This window comes from Pelophylax lessonae (genome assembly GCF_965119305.1).
Source record: "Pelophylax lessonae genome assembly, chromosome: 5".
NCBI classification, from domain to species: Eukaryota; Metazoa; Chordata; class Amphibia; order Anura; family Ranidae; genus Pelophylax; species Pelophylax lessonae.
This window is the reverse complement of record NC_138772.1, coordinates 486,665,659-486,687,498: the sequence shown is the minus strand read 5'-3', so window position 1 is coordinate 486,687,498 and position 21,840 is coordinate 486,665,659. Positions and strand designations below refer to the sequence as shown.

Below are 21,840 nucleotides of genomic sequence, written 5' to 3'. Positions count from 1 at the left end.
GAGTCCCCAATATCGGCTGATCCGGCGATGTGACTATCGCCCACTCCTGCAGCACGATATTCGATGTTGCATCGAATATCGTTCAGCCCTAATATGTATGTATGGTCACTTTCTTCCACTGTAAAGGGGTTCATTGTATTGGTTCTTCTAATGTAGATTGTGGTTCAGGTAGTAACCACTGTGTGCCTTTCAGGAGTGATTATAGAGCAGGGGTCTCTGAGCTATGGCCCTCCAGTTGTTCAGGAACTACAATTCCCATCATGCCCTAGTCATGTCTATGAATGTCAGTTTTACAATGCCTCATGGAATGTGTAGTTCCACAACAGCTTGAGGGCCGTAGTTTGAGGATCCCTGTTATAGAGTTAAAAGGTGTTTTGTTTTTTTTTTGTTTTTTTTTCCTTAATGCGTTCTCTCCATTGCGTAAAAACCTTCCAATACCAATGCCCCTAGCCCCCCTCCCTAACCCTTATTGGGGTCTTGTATCTTCTAGTGCTGTGTACCCAGCTTCAGTTCTTCTCTCCCCACTCAGGGGGAGCCATTGGCTCCTGCTGCTGTCGGTCAAATCTTGAAAGGAGGGGGTGGGGCTGAGCCATGCTGTGTGTGCCTATAGACTCACACATCCTGGCACAGGATTGAGCCTAGACGAGTGCCCCCATAGCAGGGGGCTTGCTATGAGGGCTTTTAGAAGGGAAGAGGATTGGGGGACCCTGAAAGAGGAGGTTTGTGGCTGCCCTGTGTAAAACCATTAAACAGAGCAGGAAAGTATAACGGGTTTTTTTTTTTAAATTTACAGTGAACGGTTGCACTGGCCTTGGATTCACTCAGCTGTACCGAAACGGCGAGGTTTATTAACCACTTTACCACTAGAGCATTTTGCTGTCTTACGTCTGGGCCACTTTTTGCGATTTGGCGCTGTGCGACTTTAACTGACAATTGCGCGGTCGTGCGACGCCGTACCCAAACGAAATTGACGTCCTTTTTTTCCCACAAACAGAGCTTTCTTTTGGTGGTATTTGATCACCTGTGCGATTTTTACTTTTTGCGCTATAAACAAAAAAAGAGCGTTTATTTTGAGAAAATAACAATATTTTTCACATTTTTTTTATATGAAATTCCCCCCAAAAAAGATGTAAAAACCAATTTTTTTTTTAAAATTTTTGGCCAATTTGTTTTCTGCTACCTATGTTTGGTAAAAAAAATCGCAATAAGCGTATTTTGATTGGTTTGCGCAAAAGTTATTGCGTTTACTAACAAAGGGAAAGTAAGTAATGGCGGCGATCTGCAATTTTTTTTTTTTTTTTTGCGGGATTGCGGCGGACAGATCGGACCCTTGACTGACATTTTTGACACTTTTTGGGGGTACCAGTGACACTACTGCAGTAATCAGTGCTATAAATATGCACTGTTACTGTAAAAATGACACTGGCAGGGAAGGGGTTAACTTTATTGGAGAGTGAGGGGTTAATGTATGCCTGGTGCTTACTGACGTGGGGGGGGGGGGGGGGGGAGGTGACTGAGTGAGACAGGGACAGATCGGATGTCCAGCTATGCTGAACACTCCGATCTGTCACTGAGGAGATCCGCCCGCTTGTGTTTACACAGGCGGGCGGATCTCCACACTAGATCCCAGACGATCGGGGCAGAGCAGCGGCCTCCCCTGGCCCCGACTCCCGCTGTGAATGAAAACAGCGGGAGCGCGCCTCCGGCGGCGCTCGAGCGCCGCCTACAGGGGAGGAGTCTGGCGACGTAGGTCTACGTTGTCAGACGGGAACGAGCCACTTTGCCACAGTACTATTACAGTACTTATTGGTAAAGTGGTTAAACCACTCCAACCAAAACGTTTTTTTTTTTTTTTTTTTTTTTAATAACTTTTTACTTAATACAGACCGGCGAAGGATTAGACCTGTCATGTTTTATACTGATGTTTGGAGAGATTTTCGCACACTTCATGTCCTGTAAGTGTTGACACCTGGACAGGAAGTGAAAGGAGTTTCTTCAATAGAATACAGACACCAATAATAAAACAAAAACTGCTGGTTATAATAGCTACATTCTCCTACTCTAATTCGAAGCAAAAGTGTGTTGTGTCTTTTTTTTTTTTTTTTTTTTTTTTTTTTTTTTTTTTTTTCCTGGAGGTTTTCCCTCTTCCTGCCCCACTGACAATGTTGTCACTGTTATGGGAAGTAGTGGGAAATCTACCCAGTAAGGCCATAGGGAGCAAACAAAGTTCACAACCCTACCCCATTTTACCCAAAAAAGGCAAACGTTTGTGTGGGAGATACTTTAATTTTCCAAATTACACAAAAAAAGCAGCAGGAATTTAGTTGCATAGATAAATGCAATGTCTCCATTCTTGTAATAGTCTGCTGTGAAGGAAGTTGGAAAAACGCTGATTTGTGGTGCAGAGGATGACAAACACAATACAAACCTGATGCAATATGCCATAAGTTTTATTTAAACAGTCTACTCCTTTTTTGAAGTCCAAAGTCCTTTTCGATATATTGTTGGTAGCACTTTGCTGTGAGGGCATGTGTCACTGGGTGTGTCAGGTGACATAGTAGTACTCCATTTATCACATTACAGCCAACTCCTACTCATGGCTTCCCATAACCCAGAGAAAGCACCCTCCTAGCAACACAACAGCCGCATAGTGCTGTTCCTAGACAGAACCTATTCCTGTAAACACTAAATGTAACCCACCCAGAGGTGCCTCTCAATGTACTGAGCACATCTTTGCATGGACAAACCACAGGTTAGGGATGAGCCAAAGTTTCCAGCTCACCGCTGACATGATGAAAGACCTCTCCCAAAGTCGTCTTTTATTACACCCTTGTGACATTGTGCCAGCAATGCAACACTGAGCCCTTCTGAGTCTGCTGCACGCAGATGTGTGAAGGATGACGTTCCCCCTGATGTGTGCATGATAAAACCAGCCCCCATTCTTGCATAGGGAAAGCACTTTACCAACTCAATTCTCAGGAACATTTTTTTCAACTTTTATACAATTATTCAAGGTGAAGGGCACTAGAGAGTTTTTGGTTCAGTTATACTGACCTTTTTCTTTCTAATACTATTTCCAATCTTGAATGTAGAGCACATCCAACGGAGGAGGAGGCTGATTTCAGATCATTGGAGACAGTTCAATAGCCTTGGTTTAGGTTTGACCTCCTATTATATGGTATTTGGTAAATGTAAAGGAAAATTGTACAATCAAATTGTATAATATATGATCAGCTTTAGCATATTCTTGGAACTGGAATAACTCCCCACCTTTCTTTAAAAGCTAATTTTTATTGGGTTTGTACATAATCGGGTAACTCATACATTGTGGCAATCCTGTTAACTCCCCACTGTTTTAGGTCCTTAGACTAGATTTAAAGGCTTTTTTTTTTTTTTGGTCATCAGCAGATCACGGGTGCAATGCAAGGCATTTGCAGACATTCATTACAGCTGTCTGGCCAATACCTCCCATATGGGCAGATAGTGAAGTGCAGGCAAATCAGTGAACCTTGAGAGCTTTCACCAGCACCCTTGCAGTTCATTGAAAACTGCAATCTGTCTGCTGCAGTACAGATAGGACTTGTAGTTCATTTACAGAACACTGTTTTGGAATTCACAGCAAGTGTGGGCAAAGATTCCCCCGCCAGGTGATCAGGGGTGCGCGGGCAGGTGCTTTATAGTAACACATTTTTTATATATATATATATATATATATATATATATATATATATATATATATATATATATATGGTATAACATGTTACAAAAGGTGAGCGTCTTAAATCTGACCATGTATGTCCATGACTGTACACCTAGTTCTTGGTAGGATCACATTGGTAAGTATTTGTGTCTTTCTCTGAAAGAGTTGTTGGGGTTTTGTTCATTTAGGCTCGGTTCACACTTGTGCGATGCGGGAACGCTGCGAATATGCATCACATCCACACATCTGGCAGTTCACACTGCCATATGCAATATGCAGGGGGTGTCAAATATTAACGACACCCTCAGTTTGATCGCATATGGCAGTGCGATCTGACAGTTCGCATAGGATCGGATCGCACAAGTGTGAACCACTGTGCGATCCGATTCTGAGGCGGCTCAAAAAATGCCTCATGTGCGTGTTTGGTGCGGATACAGTGCGAATTCAGCCATACGAAGTGTATGGCTGAACTCGCATCCGCACATGAGATTGCATGTAATGAAGGAGCAGTGTGCTCCGAATTACATGCGATCTCGCAAACCGCAATAATGGGAACCGGCACTTACATCTTGGTTATGATTTGTGGTCAGTTTGAGAAATGACTTCAATGTATTTCCTCCATTGTTTCAGAATTTGAAGTGCATGTCTGGGCGGCAAAATAAACGACCTCTCCTGTACACCTCTGCTGTATACATGCATCTCTCAATGCTTTGTTTCTCTAGCACAGCCAATACAGAAACAATACTTGTCAGTCCTGTTAGAAATCCAGTAAGCTGCTAACCTCCATTGTGGGCTGAGAATACGGCCTCTTAACTGTGATTTCGGGAAGTGTTGTCAGCTGTGTTTTTTTTCCCCTGCTGGTCTACAGAGCACCTTCCCCTCTCCTCAGCTAGATAAGATCAGGATGAACAGTTTTTTTATATATTATAAACTAAAGGTTCTGGATGCAAGGTTATCTCTAAGGGGCAGACAGGATTGGTTTACCTGGCTCTGCCCACTATCCTAAGATGAGGAATAACCTCCTGTTTTTTGGATTTGTGGTGAAAGGTGGGGCATGTAGATAGAAAGCTCTGATGTGCTTGCCACTGGTTCATTGGAGGGCTTTTAATTCCCTTTGGTTTCACCTTACAATAGCCTGTTAGGTTATACCTTGCTTCCAATCACGTCATAGAAGTCCTTTTCTATGCACTGATTATCACTGATTATGGCTAACAAGCCTGAAACTGGTGTGTGCAGTCTGAAATAAATTACTCTATAATAAGGCTTTATCTGTGTTCTAACCCAGTGGTTTTGCATATAAAGTTGGTCAAGGGGAGGATGGAATGGTTTACATTGCCATGCCCACTATCCTAAAATAGGCAGCTAACCCCATTGTATTCAGTGAGGAGGGTGATTTTGCAGTGTGATGTTTGGCTTGGTAGCATGTGACCCACTGACCCCCACATAAACTCAAAGCGGAAACATTCCTCTGAGTTTATAGCATTGATTGAAAGGAACAGGCATGGTCCATACTAAATTAATCTGAGGGGGGGGGGGGGGATAGGGCCTTTGAATGCCGACAAGTTAGTACATGTGATGAGCTAAAGCATGATGGCCCTCGGGAAAAAATTAGGAAAGTTATAGTTTGACTGCGTAGTCATCAAAATGCAGACTGATATGGATCTAACTTTCCTGCTGGCATGCTTAATTGGCCGAACTTCAACACATGCCAGCCTTCTTTTTTTTTTTTTTCCTCCAGAACAAGTACACCTAAAGTTGACTTCTGCTTTACAGTGGAGTGGGCCAGGGTATAATTTGCTACCAAGACTTCTTGCCATTCATAACTCCTAAGGGGGGAATCTCTCTCCACCCCTGGAATGGTTGTGGCAGTGTAAACTGTGAAATGCTTGTGTTCATTGACCTTTGTATTTTCTGTATATTTCTGGAGAGTCCATTAAGGAGGCCCAGACAAGCTGTCATTCTTTTTAGTATATGCTGAAATGGGGGGGGGGGGGGTGCAAAGCATCAGATGAATCTCTTCCCTGTTCCACTTTTAAAATGACTCCAACAGTACAATGCAGCCATCCCTTTGATGCATTGTTCTGTGCTTGGGTGACAACACCTGGCCTGCCGTAATAGTCAAGTACGGCTGACCATGTTCTCTGCCAATTCCAATTGGCCTGTCGTCATGATTGCAGTCCTTACTGATCAATAAGAACATGCAGGAATGGACAGCACCTGACAAATCAAGGAAATGTGCTGGTTACAGCAGCCAAGAGTTTTGGGCAACCAAACCTTTATTGGACCTTTTTCACTAGTTAAGTTCCATCTCACTTCCTCTCCCAGTTGCACCCTGTAGTTTTAGGGTGTCTTCAAGACAGGAAATGAGGGGGAATTTTCTCAACAGGGACACAGAGCAGTTAAAACCCAACAGATGTTCTAGCCCATACCCACTCTACCAGAAATGTAAAAAGTCCGAAATGAGCTAGATGTAGGCCGGTTCAACAGGAACTTGGGTACAACCAGCCTGTAGGATTTTGCATGCGATTATTGCTAGTGACTGTTTTAACCTCTAGCAAAAATCACTGTGTTCTGCGCCCCACATTCTGAAATTAAGCCAATACTATTGGCCAGAGTGATTTCTGCCGGGCAGTAGAAATACAGGCCTGGCGTCAGGGAGAGAGCAGTGCAAGAGCCTGTGATGTGGTAAGTGACAATGAGGTGAAATGACCCTTGCCACTGGCCACCATTGTGCAGTGGGGCTTAACAGCACTGCCACTGACCAACGTGGTGGGCTAGGAAGGGAGTTAACCGCTTTGCCACAGACCACCAATATTGGGGTGATTACTGCAGTGGGATTTTTTGCATCCGTGCTGGGGGTTGTTGCATCCACTGACGTCCATGCTGGGGGTTGTTGCATCCACTGACGTCCGTGCTGGGGGTTGTTGCATCCACTGACGTCCGTGCTGGGGGTTGTTGCATCCACTGACGTCCGTGCTCAGGGCCAGCTTTCATTTTTAATTAAGCTAAAGCATCAGATTTGTAAATATTAACGCATATTTTGTTTCCTTGCTTTCAGGGTCTTCTGGACAAATACTTGATCCCCAATGCATCCCAAGCAGAGAGCAAAGTCTTCTACTTGAAAATGAAGGGAGACTACTACCGTTACTTGGCTGAAGTAGCTGCTGGAGACGATAAGAAAAGTACTTTATTTACCCATTTATTTTTAAATTTTTGAATGAAACATGATTTGCCAAATACAAGTACAAATATATGTAAACCCTGGTTCAGTATCTTAGCTGCATTTAAAGGACAAGGAATAGCTAGGAGTCCTTGTGATAGTCTGTGTGGCTGAGAGGCCTGCAGGGAACTGGTCTGTGTGCTTTTAATGGCTTAACTATAGAATAGTGTGAATATTGATGGGGAGGACCTAGCTGCCTAACAGTCCATTCACATTTGTGTGAATTCAAAATTGTTAAATTTCCATTTCGACTTTACTGTGTGACTTGATGCGATTTTGGATAAGTGCGACTTTGACCAATGTGATGTGCCCTTCAAAGTCGCACAAGTTGCATGTATGTCATACAGATGCGACTTTAAGAGTTTACATTGAAGTCTATGACCCTCAAGTCTTATGAAAATCAGAACAAAGTAGTGCACTACTTTAACCACTTCCAGACTGCCCTTCTCAGTTTTATGCCGGTAATTTGACAGTAAATACCGGTGTTATGGTAGCAGATGGCTGCCATTCTCTGTTATTTTCTTACTCAGCTGGCGGTCCTCTTTCATATAAAATTGGTCCCAGTGGTGGATTCGCTGCAGGATCACTTTTATGGGTGACGGGAGAGGTGGCCACCCCTCCCACTGCTTCCCGGTCTGTTTTCCCGCCTACTGGAGCTGTCGGTAGCAGTGGAAAATTATCTGATCCGTCCATGTCCCAGGCAGGAAGTCGAGTGAGGGCAAGATGGCCCCTATTCAACTCTATGGCCTTGGAGGACCAGAGCGACCAGGGTCCGCATGCAGGAAGCTGTGGTGTAAAGGGGAGGGGCCGGCGTTCTTCTGTGTCACTGCAGGCAAGGCACTGGATGGAGTGCAGCACCACCGTCTTGCTAGACTTTTTTTTTTTTTTTTTTAACTATAGCTGAATTCACTGACATTTTCTGCTTTGCCAGTTGCATGACCCAATGCAAAGAATACACACAGGGTAACCTTTATTGGGTCCTGTTCACCCCATTTTGCTGATACATGCTTGCTTGCATTGGTGCTCTGTAATGCCATTCATTGTAGATGCACCCTAACACACCAGAGTTACAACTTGCGGTAACAGTACTGCAGGTTGCAGTGTGCTGCACTAGCAAATGAAGAAACATTTTTTGGTTAGTTGTGGTGCTTTGGGCAACCAGTGTAAAAAATTGATTGCCTTAAGCCGGGGATCTCCAAACTGCGGCACCCCCAGCTGTCGCAGAACTACACGTACCATGTCTGACATTCACGGACATGACTAGGCATGATGGGAATTGTAGTTCCTGAACGACTGGAGGGCCATAGTTTGGAGTCCCTTGCCTTAACGTATTGAATGTGTTTAAAGTCATGATCGACCGATATCGGTTTTTCGTTGCCGATTACCGATATTTTGTACCGTACAAGGTATGCATAGAACAGTTTACAAGAATATAATATTTTAAGGTAAACCGGTGAAAACAAACTATAGGCAGCAAAGACAACCATAATCATATTCCACATGGGTAATAGAACTTCGTGTACAGGTCCAAAGCAGGCCAGCATGGTATAAAACTGACTCAAAGATCAGGAAGGGTCAATGATTTCCAATGCAAAGGGTCTCTGTGTCTTGATGATAGTCGCCCCCTGGAATAGCCCATCTTGAGCAGGTAATTCAGGCCTCAAGGAGCACAATCCCCAGTGCAGAAAAATAAAAAAGAAACCTGCTGCACGAGTATTCAAATGGTGCTATTTTTAATGGCATCTCCACTCATCTAGCAAATATCCGTATATTGCAGGGGTATTGAATTAAAATTTACAAAGGTCCAGTCAATAAAATATTCTTCCAGCAGAGGTCCGAATCACATGTTTGTGCGATGGCCACCCTGTATCCTCACAACCAATCACTTGCTTGTTAACTTGGATAGCCCCCGTCCTCTGTCTATAGCTGTCCTGCTTCCAGCTGTTGGCTCTGTGAGACTGGCAGTGGTGATGGCTGTGGGCAGAACAACTCTAAAGGGTGGGACCGCAGGGGTCCGGATGAGACATTAACTGGGTCCGGATCTGGACCCCGGTCCGCCATTTAGTGATGCCTGGTATATTGGCATCCACTAAAATGCATGGTACCCCAGTGCCATGTATTTTGGCATGGTGTGATTTAAAAAAAAAAAAATAAATCACTTGCACATTTACTATGTGTAACCAGCGTAGAGCAGCCCATATATTTTTATATATATATATATAACACAGGAGAACGTCCAAACAGTGAACGCACTCGGGCGCACCTCCTGATGTTCCCAGTATGTTATATGATCGTCCCCTGCTAGAACATGAGCTACGGTGGATGTAAAAAGTCTACACACCCCTGATAAAATGTCAGGTTTCTGAGATGTAAAAAAAAATGAGACCAAGATAAATAATTTCAGAACTTTTTCCACCTTTTGTGATCTATAAACTGTGCAACAATAAACTGAAATCTATTAGGTGGAGGAAAGTAAAAATAAAATATGGTTGCATAAGTGTATACACCCCTAAACTAATACTTTGTTAGCACTTTATTTTATTACAGCACTGTCTTTTTGGGTATGAGTCTATCAGCATGGCACATCTTGACTTGACAATATTTTCCGACTCTTCCTTTCAAAAACACTCCAAATCTTTTAGACTGCTAGGGCATCTCCTGTGCACAGCCCTCTTCAGATCACCCCACAGATTTTCAATCGGATTCAGGTCTTGGCATGGCCCAGCCAGAGCCCAAACTTTAATCTTCTGGTGAAGTCCTTTCTTTGTTGATTTGGATGTATGCTTTGGGTCGTTCTCATGCTGATGAAGTTCGTCTTCGTGTTTAGCTTTCTAGCAGAAGCCTGACGGTTTTGTGCCAATGTTGACTGGTATTTGGAACTGTTCATATTTCCCTCTACCTTGACTTAGGCCCCTGTTCCAGCTGAAGAAAAACAGACCCAAAGCATGATGCTGCCACCACCATGCTTCACTGTGGATATGGTGTTCTTTTGGTGATGTGCAGTGTTTTTTGCGTCAAACATATGTTTTCGAATGTCCAAAAGGTTCAACCTTGGTTTTAATCAGACCAGAACACATTTTCCCACATGCTTTTGGGAGACTTCAGATGTGTTTTTGCAAAATGTAGCCGGGCTTAGATTATTATTTTTTTTTTTTTCATAAGAAAAGGCTTCCGTCTTGCCACTCTACCCCATAGCCCAGACATATGAAGAATACTGGAGATTGTCACATGGATCACACAGCCAGTACTTGCCAGATATTCCTGCATCTCCTTTAACGTTGCTGTAGGCCTCTTGGCAGTCTCCCTGACCAGTTTTCTTCTCGTCCTCCTCAATTTTGGAGAGACGTCCAGTTCTTGGTAATGTCACGGTTGTGCTGTATTTTCTCCACTTGATGACGGTCTTCACTGTGTTCCATGGTATATCTAATGCCTTGGAAATTTAGAAATTCTTTTGTACTCTTCTCCTGAATGATACCTTTTGAACAATGAGATCCCTCTGATGCTTTATAAGCTTTCTGCAGACCATGGCTTTTGCTGTAGAATGCGACTAAGAAAACATCACAAAAGACCTACTAGAACAGCCGAACTTTAGTTGGGGTTTTTGGGGTCCTATTTATTGAGTTTGGGGATGTAGCTGTGTTCAGAATTCGGCAATCACTCTGTTATAAGAGGTTTATAAGTTTAGTTATTCCCCCCCCCCCTTTAAAATATTTCAGTTTGTTATCCAGAGAGTTGTACAGTTTATAGGTCACATTAAAGGTGGAAAAGGTTCTGAAATGATTTAGCTTTGTCTCATTTTTCTTTTTTTGACATCACAGAAAACTGACATTTTAACGGGGTAGACTTTTCATATCCACTGTAATTTCAGTATGGATGCCTGGATCTAGTACTTGTGAACTATTTGATTTTGAAACTACTGTGTATATAGTAGGTCTACCAAACTCAAAATTAAAGTGTGATCTGTTCATTTTATAACTACCCTTCAATATCCTAAGCAAAAAAGAAAGTTTACTTTGGAAACAAAGCCTGATATAGACCCAGAATGAACTATGAGTCTTTTACAGAGTACACCTTTGTAGAGCCCTCATGCAATTGGTTGGTTTATAGGAGAATTTGTACAAAGTTTGAGCAATGGGTGTGTACAGCTGCATAGACTGACCAAAAGGGTAACGCACACCTTCAATGTAGAGTTGCTGTGCCTGGCTCCCCTTTAGTGCAGGGAGTTGACAGGGGGTGGGTTGCTGACAGCCTGGTTGGGGGGAGAGCTGGGGCTGGGTGTGAGAGTAGCTAATTTTTGTATTTTACTTTTTAGCGATCGGTACAAATATTTTGAAAGCATTTGTCGCATCATATGGGCTATGTGGCAGCCCTGGCTAATCGGATGACTAGGTCATCCTATATTTGTATGTATTGTACTGGGGAAAAGTAGAAATAGTTGTAACTTCCCCACATGTTTGTCTGGAAGTGCATACATGTTTGCATATCCAAATGAACTTGAAATATGTATTTTCATGCACTATAGCTAGATCTTACAGCTAAAAAGTACTATGCTCATTTCCATTTATTCCTTTGGAGAAAGGTTATGTGGAGAAATACACCAAAGTGCAGCAGGGAATGGGATCACTGCCTTTCTGTGCAGTGGTGAAATCTGTACCAATATGGATGGGTATAGGATCCAAGTTGCATTTTCCCTGCTGCAAGATATTATAGGTTACTGCAGAGAACCATAGGTGGGAATAGATTCGTAGAGAGACCACAGCCATAGGCAAATTTCACAACTAGCATAATTTTATATTTCACCAAATTACTTAATAGCAACAGAGTACACCTAACACAGCCAGTTATCAGCAGTGTGTTGTACAAGTTAGAGTTCTGAGCTAGATAGTTGAGGAGCCAGCAGACCCTTCTATCACTCATAAAAGCAGGTTGTGAGGTAGTAGTCTTTAAGTATCTCACAAAAGCGAGTACACCCCTCATATTTTTGTACATATTTTATTCATTATTTTATTAATCTTTTCGTGTGACCGCACTGAAGAAATTACACTTTGCTACAATGTAAAGTAGTGAGTGTACAGCTTGTATAACACTGTAAATTTGCTGTCCCCCCTCAAAATAACTCAACACACAGCCATTAATATCTAAACCGTTGGCTACAAAAGTGAGTACACCCCAAGTCAAAATGTCCAAATTGGGCTCAATTAGCCATTTTCCCCTCCCCGATGTCATGTGACTTGTTAGTGATCTAAGGTCTCGGGTGTAAATGGGGAGCAGGTGTGTTAAATTTAGTGTTATCGTTCTCACTGCCTCATACTGGTCACTGGAAGTTCAACATGGCACCTCGTGGCAAAGAACTCTCTGAGGATCTGAAAAAAAGAATTGTTGCTCTACATAAAGATGGCCTAGGGCTATAACAAGCTTGCCAAGACCCTGAAACTGAGCTGTAGCACGGCGGCCAAGACCATACAGCGGTTTAACAGGACCGGTTCCACTCAGAACAGGCCTCACCATGGTCAACCAAAGGAGTTGAGTGCACGTGCTCAGCATCATATTCAGAGGTTGTCTTTGGGAAATAGAAGTATGAGTGCTGCCAGCATTGCTGCAGAGGTTGAAGGGGTGGGGGGGTCATCCTGTCAATGCTCAAACCATATGTTGTATACTGCATCAAATTGGTCTGCATGGCTGTCATCCCAGAAGGAAGCCTCTTCTAAAGATGATGCACAAGAAATCCTGCAAAGAGTTTGCTGAAGCAGCCTAAGGACATGAATTTCTGGAACCATGTCCTTAGTCTGATGGGACCAAGATAAACTTATTATTGTAGATGGTGTCAAGCATGTGTGGCGGCAACCAGGTGAGTAGTACAAAGACGTGTCTTGCCTACAGTCAAGCGTGGGGGTGGCAGTGTCCTGATCTGGGGCTGCATGAGTGCTGCCGGCACTGTGGAGCTACAGTTCATTGAGGAAACCATGAATGTCAGCATATACTGTGACCTATTGAAGCAGAGCATGATCCCCTCCCTTCGAAGACTGCCGCAGGGCAGTATACCAACATAACGACCCCAAAACACCTCCAAGATGACCACTGCCTTGCTAAAGGAGCTGACGGTAAAGGTGATGGACTGGCCAAGCATGTCTTCAGACCTAAACCCTGTTGAGCATCTCTAGAGCATCCTCAAATGGAAGGTGGAGGAGCGCGAGGTCTCTACCCTCCACAAGCTCTGTGATGTCATCATGGAGAAATGGAAAAGGATTCCAGTGGCAACCTGGGAAGCTCTGGTGAACTCCATGCCCAAGAGGGTTAAGGCAGTGCTGGAAAATAATGGTGGCCACAAAAAATATTGAAACTTTGAGCCCAATTTGGACATTTTCACTTAGGGGTGTACTCACTTTTGTTGCCAGTGGTTTAGACATTAATGGCTGTGTTATTTTGAGGGGACAGCAAATTTTACACGGTTGTACAAGCTGTACACTCGCTACTTTACATTGTAGCAAAATGTCATTTCTTCAGTGTTGCCACATGAAAAGATATAATACATTTTTTACAAAAATGTCAGGGGTGTACTCATTTTTGTGCAATGCTGTATCTTGGCAATACTAATCGCACATGGGGCAAATGTTCCCTGCCTGCAGTGCATTGTTCCTTTGCATTTTGGAGGAAACCACTTGGGAAGTGATTTGTGCACTTATCCTTCCCTACATGAACCAATTGGATCCTACACAGTGGAAGTGATGTCAAAAGTGGTAATGCTTCCTTACTCTTTAGAGAGAATTACACCATCATGGAAGAATTGTGGAGTTGTCACTTCCAGTCCATAAGAATCCCCCATCTGCATAAATCTCTTTTGAGGACTGACTGTATACATGCAACAGCTGATAGTACACTGCCATTTTATTTCTGTCTGCACCAACCATAGTGCTGTGGGCTGGGATTGGCCAGACTGTCTTCTCCCTTCTGTCTCTGGCTGTGTATGGACGAATTCCTTGCTGTGCTTTACATATTCATATTATTATAGTTAGACAAACTTCTGGCACCTGACAAGTCAATTGTTGAACAGTGACTACATCCAGATGCATGGCTCTCTTTTGGGTTTTCAGACCGCTGCGTGTTTGGTGGCTGTCCAAATACAATAGCCAGCAGATGATAGTCCTTCATCCACATTGCTTGGAGTGGGTAGGGAAGTCGATCACTCATTGGACCACGGGGCCGAAAGAGAAATCTTCAACATACATGGCTAGCTTTAGAGATGGTTGTCACAGGAACAAGTGTTGCCATTCAAAGATTCTACCTCTATTCCTGTTCTGGTGAAAAAAAAAAAAAGGGGGGCACAGAGGGGTGCACCATAAAGTGCAGTATTAAAACGGTGTTTAATTGGGCAGCTAAATGTGCACTCCCATAAATCCACAAGAAGGAACGCAGCTAAATGTACACTCGCATAAATCCACTAGAAGGAACGCAGCTAAATGTACACTCGCATAAATCCACTAGAAGGAACGCCTGTAATGTAACAGCAGCAGATGTCTGTGTATGGATTGTCCTCTCCATAGTCCAGGATGTCGGTGGCAGAACTGCAGGTGGAAGGACATCCGGGACCTCAGTTGACTGCGAAAGAAGTGACGTCATGCCTGGGATGGGCAATGGATCATCCAAAGCGTGACGTCACTTCCACGGTTGCTCCGGATGTCCTTCCACGACAGCTGACGGGCGGTACCCGGGCTCTCCCATCCATGCAGTTCTGCCACTTTTGCCGACATCCTGGACTATGAAGAGGACAATCCATACACAGACACCTGCTGCTGTTGCATTACAGGCGTTCCTCCTTGTGGATTTATGCGAGTGTACATTTAGCTGCCGAATTGTTCCTCAGAGTGAACTTTGCCATTTTTTTTTATTAGTATCAGGATGGTGTTGTGCATAAGCATTTTCTGGGATAAAGGCTTCATTGCATAAAATGTGTTCAGAAATGGAAACCCTATTAGTGAAGTTCACTATAGAAACCCTAAATGTTACTTGTATGATTCAGAGGAGAGAATGGGGAACTGGTCTTCACATGCCTTTTTTATTATTGGCTAAATATGTTGACCATGAACACCCAGCTTTCTGAAGGTTTATTCTGTAAAGGTGTTGCAAGAGGTGTGGCAAACCACAAGCCAGCCACGAATCAGACTTCAGATTGGGGTCTGTCTGACCAGTGATGGATCACTTCTGATTACTAGATTATGTCTAAATCTACAGGATGTCTGTGCTAACTGGGCTCCCAGACTATAATTGTATAAAGAGAACCGGCTACAACTGGCATTTTTAAAGAAAATATTAGTCGAAATGTTCAGTCCTCACAAGTCATCATAAATGTCCTAAAGTGATACGAACTCTTTTTTTTTATTTTTATTTTTTTTTATTCTTTAACCACTTCAATACCGGGCACTTTTCCCCCTTCCTGCCCAGGCCTATTTATAGCTTTTAGCGCTGTTGCATTTGGAATGAAAATTGCGTAGTCATGCAACACTGTACCTAAACCAAATTAGTCATTTTTTTTCCCACAAATAGAGCTTTCTTTTTGTGGTATTTGATCACGCAAGGTTTTTCCTTTTTTGCTAAACAAATAAAATAAAACCGAAAAGTTTGAAAAAAAAAAGTTTTGTTTGTTATAAAATTTTGTAAATGCGTTTTTTTCCTGCACTGGTGGGCAATAATGGGCACTGGCGGGCAGCACTGATGGGGAGGGCACTGGTGGACTCCCTGAGCCCTGATTTTTGGTCATGGGTGGGCATCCCTGGGGTCATGGGTGGGCATCCCTGGTGGTTCTAGTGCATTCCCCCCCCCCCCCCCCCCCAAGGGTCTGCACTGGTAATCAATGCTCTTATTACCAGTGGAGACGCCCCCCCTGTCAGGAGAGCTGCAGATCAGCTCTCCTCTACTCGTGCTTGTTGGGCTCGAACTGAGGAAAGCCGATCATGGCTCTTCCTATTTCCTATTGATTGGACACAGCTAGTCACATGGTAAAGAGCCTACGTCAGTAGGCTCTTTACCGAGATCAGAGATGCGGTGTGTCAGAGTGACACACCGCAGCACCGATCACCGCTCCGCACCCACTCCCACCACCATGATTGACTGTAGGCAAGACACACTTGTCCTTGTACTCCTTACCCGGTTACCGCCACAGCCACTTGACCCCATCTGAACCAAATAAGTTTATCTTGGTCTCAACTCTCCTCAGACTACACGACATGGTTCCAGTAATCAATGTCCTTAGTCTGCTTGTCTGCAGAGAACTGGCCCTCGCACCTTTCCTGCAGCTGCGGCACCCCCCTTGCCTCTGCCCCCATCCTGTCTAGGTAGTCAGCAGCAGAGCGAACAGAACTCCTTTGCCAGATCCTGTGCTTCTCTGTGCTGCTGTAAAAAAGGCTTGTCTTTGCCCAACCCCCCCTTCTCAGCAGCCTGCAGCAGAGAGGGCAAAACTCCTCCTACAGATCCTGCACCTCGCTGTGCAGCCACAACACCACCTTGTCTCTGCCTCCCCTGGTCTCAGTATTCAGCAGACTCTGTAAGCCGACTCCAGCCATCCTCTGGTCTTCCTCCAGACCTTGCACTTTCTTCTTCCCAGATCCACCCGCATCTTCCTGGCAGTAGCACAAGGTAAGGGGGTGCATTGTGATATAAGGAAGGATGGGCGACTTATGATGGTGGGGGGCTCTTGACATCTCATGTAATGGTGCGTGGGGTGCTCTGGACATCGGGTCTTAATAACCGGTCCTTTGAGGGCAACCATAATGCTGATGCGGCCCGCAATTAAATTGAGTTTGACACCCCTGCACTATATGTTCCTTTTTTTTTTTTTTTTTATGGGGTAAAGTTCCACTTTAAGAATCTGAAATGAGAACCGTTTTAGCATTTACACATTGCATGGAAGCTGTGAGAGAAAATCGCTAAAATCTAACCGTTTCCCCTTGTCATTGCAGCAATTGTGGAGCAGTCTCAGCAGGCATACCAGGATGCTTTTGACATCAGCAAAATGGAGATGCAACCAACACATCCCATAAGGCTGGGCCTAGCTCTGAACTTCTCTGTCTTCTATTACGAGATCCTGAACTCCCCGGAAAAGGCGTGCTCTCTGGCAAAAACCGTAAGATCATCCTGAGATTATTTGTTACGTGTGTATGGCAGATTTTAATAGTTCCCAGCAATAACCAACTTTTCTTTTAGGCCTTTGACGAAGCTATTGCTGAACTCGATACCCTGAGCGAAGAATCATACAAAGACAGCACATTAATAATGCAATTACTGAGAGACAATTTGACAGTAAGTGTACATCAGATTGTAAAGAAATGACACTGCATTATGGGAGTATAACAAGTTCCGTGCAGTGTTAAAGACCCTGGTGCCGAACCAGTTATTTCAGCAAAAAGGAAAAAAAAAAATTCTATTGAAAATATAGGCTGGGGTGGGAAGAGGGGACACTGCATCGCTGAATTGAATATATGGCTCTTGTGTGTTTTTATTGGTTTTAAACTTTTTTTGCCAGGAGTTCAGCTTTAATAATTCATGTTTTGTTAGATATTGCATGTTTCAATTTTTATTTCCGAATAGAGATTTTTAATTGCAGATTTTACCTGCAACACTCCCTGCTGGTAAAATCTAGTTTCTTTTTTGTTCATTGACGGACACAGCTCCTGTCATTCTTGACCATTGGGTTATGCTGCCCCCTACAGGAGTAGGACACTAGACAGAAAAGAAACTTCTGGCTACACCCATTGGCTGTCCCAGGTGGTAGACCCCTCTCCCTGCTTTAGTCACTCGGTTTTTTTTCTGTCTAGTCTGCCTATCTTTGGTCCTGGCAATTTTTTAGATGGAAATTTCTTTTTCCTCCTGGATGTTTCCTACTATCAACTACAGGACTGGGTGACGGCTGGATAATCTAAATCCAGTAGTCACCCCAGTCTGGCCAGCCCGCACAGGCCTTAGCTACGCGCTAGGCTGTCCGCAACATAGCCCCGCTGGACAGAGACTGGCCCTGCGAGTTAAACGTCTTGCCAGGTCGCATACGACCTGGCCTCGGCCCCTGAGACGCAGCGTTCCTCCTTGCCAACAGCCGCCCCCCCCCCCATTTCGGTGGAGAGGAGGATCTGTCTGGAGTGGTGCCCACCTGGTTCCTGGTATGGTGAGTAGCTGTCCCCTCTGCCCCTGGAGGGTTTTGGGGTGGACGGGGGTCCCTCCTTCCCGCAGGCACCCCCTCCTGTCTTTGGGGGTTCTATGACACAGACAGATCGCAGGTTCAGCTTTTTCTGAATCCTGTGATCTCCTCCTGTCTGTCACTGAGAAGACCTGCCTGCTTTGTTTACATAAGCAGGCGGGTCTTCTCACACTTTCCCCGACAATCTGGGAAGAGAGGCGGCGATCGCCGCCTCTCCTCCTCCGGCCCGCTGCCGGAATCGCATGAACTCCAGCGACGTAGATCTATGTCGCTGGACCCAGGAGAGCCGCAGTAGGATTACTGTGAGCAGTCGGCAAGTTGTTAAGTTGGCTTTGGACCTTAAAATCCCATTATGGGCAGGACTCAACCATACACATGCACTACAAGGGTTAAATAGTCATTTAGTCTAGAGCCAGGGGTCTCCAAACGTTCTGAACAAAGGACCGGTCTACTGTCCTTTAGCCCTTCGAGGGGTTAAAGTGCCCGGTTGAAGTACAAAAAGCCACAGGGTCAGTGGGAGCATAAAAAATTGTTTCTGTATTCAGAAGGATTAGTGCCCCATCATTGGTATCAGTGGGAGGAATAATGCCTAATTGTTTAAATCAGTGGGAGGAATAATGTCCTATTGCTGGCATCAGTGGGAGGACACTATTCCTGTTGCCCATGGAAGGAAAAATGCCCCATAGTTTGTCAGTGAGAGGAATGGTGCCCCCTTGTTGGTGTCAGTGGGAAAAATAGTGCCCTGAGGGCCACATACAGGCAAGCAAAGGGCCCACGGGAGACTACTTGTCTAGAGAATGAGAAATGTTATGCAATACCTTATTCCTCTCTCCTGTAGTCTCCCTGCATCTGTTCAATTCTTTCCCAAAGCCTCTCCTCTAAGATGCTCCAGCCACCGGTCGCACAATGATGTCATCACATAAAATGCAGGACCAATGGCCTTGCATTGTATGTAAGGGATCACCCAGAGCGTAGAACTGAAAAGGAGAGCACCAGAGAGAGCGGAGGAAGGTAAATATTTTACCATATTCCTCTAGACTTTAACTCTTAGGGTCCTTTCACATGGGCGGTCCGATCCGTATGTCAGTTTTTTCATCGCATTTTTTTTTGCGGATGAAAAATGGACATAATGCATGTCAATGGGATTGCTGATGTCAGCGGATGACCAATCCGCTGACATCCGATTTGCGTCCTTTCCTATCAGTTCCGTTTTTTGGAACGGTAGAGAACCCTATTTTTCTTCCGTTTAGAAAAACGGAACGGACGCAAAAATGGATATCAGCGGTGTCATCCGCTGACATCCGCAATCCCATTGACATGCATTATGTCCCTTTTTTCATCCGCAAACGGATGGGATGATAGACGGGCATACGGCCCGAAAAACACAAGTGTCATCCGTGTCCGTAAAAAAAAAAAAAAGTGCCAGAGTGGATCAAAAAACAGTCCGCTCCGTGTGAAAGGACCCTTGGGGTTTCAGCAAGGGTGTTTTTGTGTAATTTTTGGAGTTCCATCCGAATAGTCTGTGGTACCTATTACTGAGAAGCAGGTAGTATATAGTGCCTCCAAACTTTCGTTCCAATATCCCTGTGTAGATGCTGCATTCCAGGCCTGTTGTGGGTGAAATGTGCAGGCCGCCCTTACAGACCTCCTTAAAAATGTTGACTGAAAGGCTGTCTCTGGCTTCTGTAATGGTCATTGACCCATAGCAAGCATGTAGCAAGAAAACTAATCGTGCCTAACCTGCATACTTTGTAACAGGTCAGTACCTCTCATGCTGATTGATGCCAGAGAATCAGCATGACAGACAGGGAACTACGTTTTTATTTTTATTTTTTCCTCTCTCTCCAGATATAGGCACATATAGACTTTCGATATCTTGGTGGAGTGAGTGAGATGATATAGATGTGTGTGTGTGCGTGTGTGTGTGTGTGTATATAGTATGTATGTATGTCTGTAGGTTTTGCACAAAGCGGCCCCATTTCTCTCTGAGCTCCCCTGCCAGAGCATCTATTTGCTGCTCCTCTTCAAGTGCCCCCATAGCAAGGAGCTTGTTATGGGGGGAACTTGTGTGGGTACACTCCCAAGGCTGGCTGTGATCGTCCATAGACACCAGGCTCAGCCACACCCCCTGCTCCCCCCCTTTACAGGATTTGATTGACAGTAGCAGAAGCCAATGGCTCCCGCTGCCATCAGAGCCTCCTGTGAAAAATAAGAGCTGCTGCAGACAGGACAGCACTGGATAAGGAGAAAACAATGGTAAGTGTTTAGGGGGGGCTGTGGGGAGCTACTATTGAAAGCTTTTTTTTTTTTTTTTTTTTTTTTTTTTTAACCTTAATGTAGAGCATGTGTTAAAGTGAAAAAAAAAGTTTGCCTTTAGAATCATTTTAGGTGAATGTGATGGCTTCAAGAGTCAGCAGTGTGTTTGGATACTATTGGTTAATGTGGACGGAATAATAAACACACAACTTTTTCTTTTCTTCCAGTTGTGGACATCAGACAATCAAGGAGATGAAGGCGAAGCAGGAGACTGCCCCGGAGAGAATTAATCGGCCTTCCTTTTCTGTCTGCCTCATTCTAAAATTTCCACAATAGACCATTGTCATCCTTACTGTCCCACACATAGGTTTATTTTTTTTATTTTATTTTTTTTTTTTTGTTTACAATTTATGAAAGGTTTATGTTACTTCTATTTGAATTTCTATATTTCCCATGTGGTTTTGTGTTTAATAGGGAGTAGGGCCAGTTAACATTTTGGGGAGTCAATTTTTTTTTTCCAACCTCATAATGTGACCAATATGGGGAATATGGAATTTTTATACAGGTTTTAAATGTTTGGCACAGTACTTCTGGTACATTGTAGGTTACCACAGGGCCCAATGTTTAATAAAATTCCCATATTTAAACAAGGTGACCAACTTGTGTATTGCTGTAACTCCAAAAAAAAAGAGGGCATTTGGTTAGCGCTGTGGGTGGAAACAATAAGCTCCTCCCTTTAGCACAGCCATACATATTCATTGAGCGATTCCTGTGATAGCCAATCAAAATCACGAGTGCAAAACGGTTCACATTCCATTCTCACAGTTTAGCTAACGTTTGCTTTTGTTTGTTGCTATTCTCCATTTTATTTGTATTTAAATTGTTTAAAACGACCTAAGATCAAAAAAAGAAAAAAAGAAAAAAAAGAGAGAAGTACTTGATACATTAAAGATACGTACATGCTTGGTATCCATTAAGTCACTATATATATCAAGCACAGCAGAAAAAAAAGAAAACCCATATATTTAACTTTTAGTTTTATTTTTTGTTTTTGATACTTGCCTAACATGCATGTGGCTGTAAAAATACAATACAATATAGTTAGCAGGGGAAATAACTTGAGATGATGGCTAGCTTTGTTTAATGTCTTATGAAATTTTCATGAACAATCCAAGCATAATTGTTAAAGAACATGTGTAATAAGTTGATGTAAGTGGAATAAAAGTTTTATGAATGGACTTTTCAACTACTAAAACTGTGGTTCAAAATGTATGTCGTTTATTTTTTACTGAAGCAAGTACGTGAGCGCTTTGCTTGTGTAAATCAAGGTGACAGCGCCATGTTTGACCCATCTGGTTTATAAATTGGAATATTCCCTGGGCTCCTTGTGAAAGTGCTCTGGAACGTTGTCCAACTACGCCTTGCTGGACTGGCTGGTGCGACAACTACAAATGCCTGGGCCTGCTGTGCGTGAAAAGC

At 43.8% G+C, this 21,840-nt stretch overlaps 1 protein-coding gene across 1 annotated transcript in view; it reads left to right on the top strand.

The window, feature by feature from the left end:
- The window catches only part of YWHAZ (tyrosine 3-monooxygenase/tryptophan 5-monooxygenase activation protein zeta), a 63,042-nt gene extending 41,426 nt beyond the window's left edge, over positions 1-21,616 (top strand). The window contains exons 3-6 of the mRNA XM_082259566.1: positions 6,759-6,882; positions 16,874-17,037; positions 17,118-17,213; positions 20,589-21,616. Coding sequence (XP_082115692.1) covers positions 6,759-6,882; positions 16,874-17,037; positions 17,118-17,213; positions 20,589-20,651 — 447 coding nt within the window. The 3' untranslated portion in view covers positions 20,652-21,616. The remainder of the gene's footprint in view (positions 1-6,758; positions 6,883-16,873; positions 17,038-17,117; positions 17,214-20,588) is intronic.
- Positions 21,617-21,840: the final 224 nt, after the last annotated feature.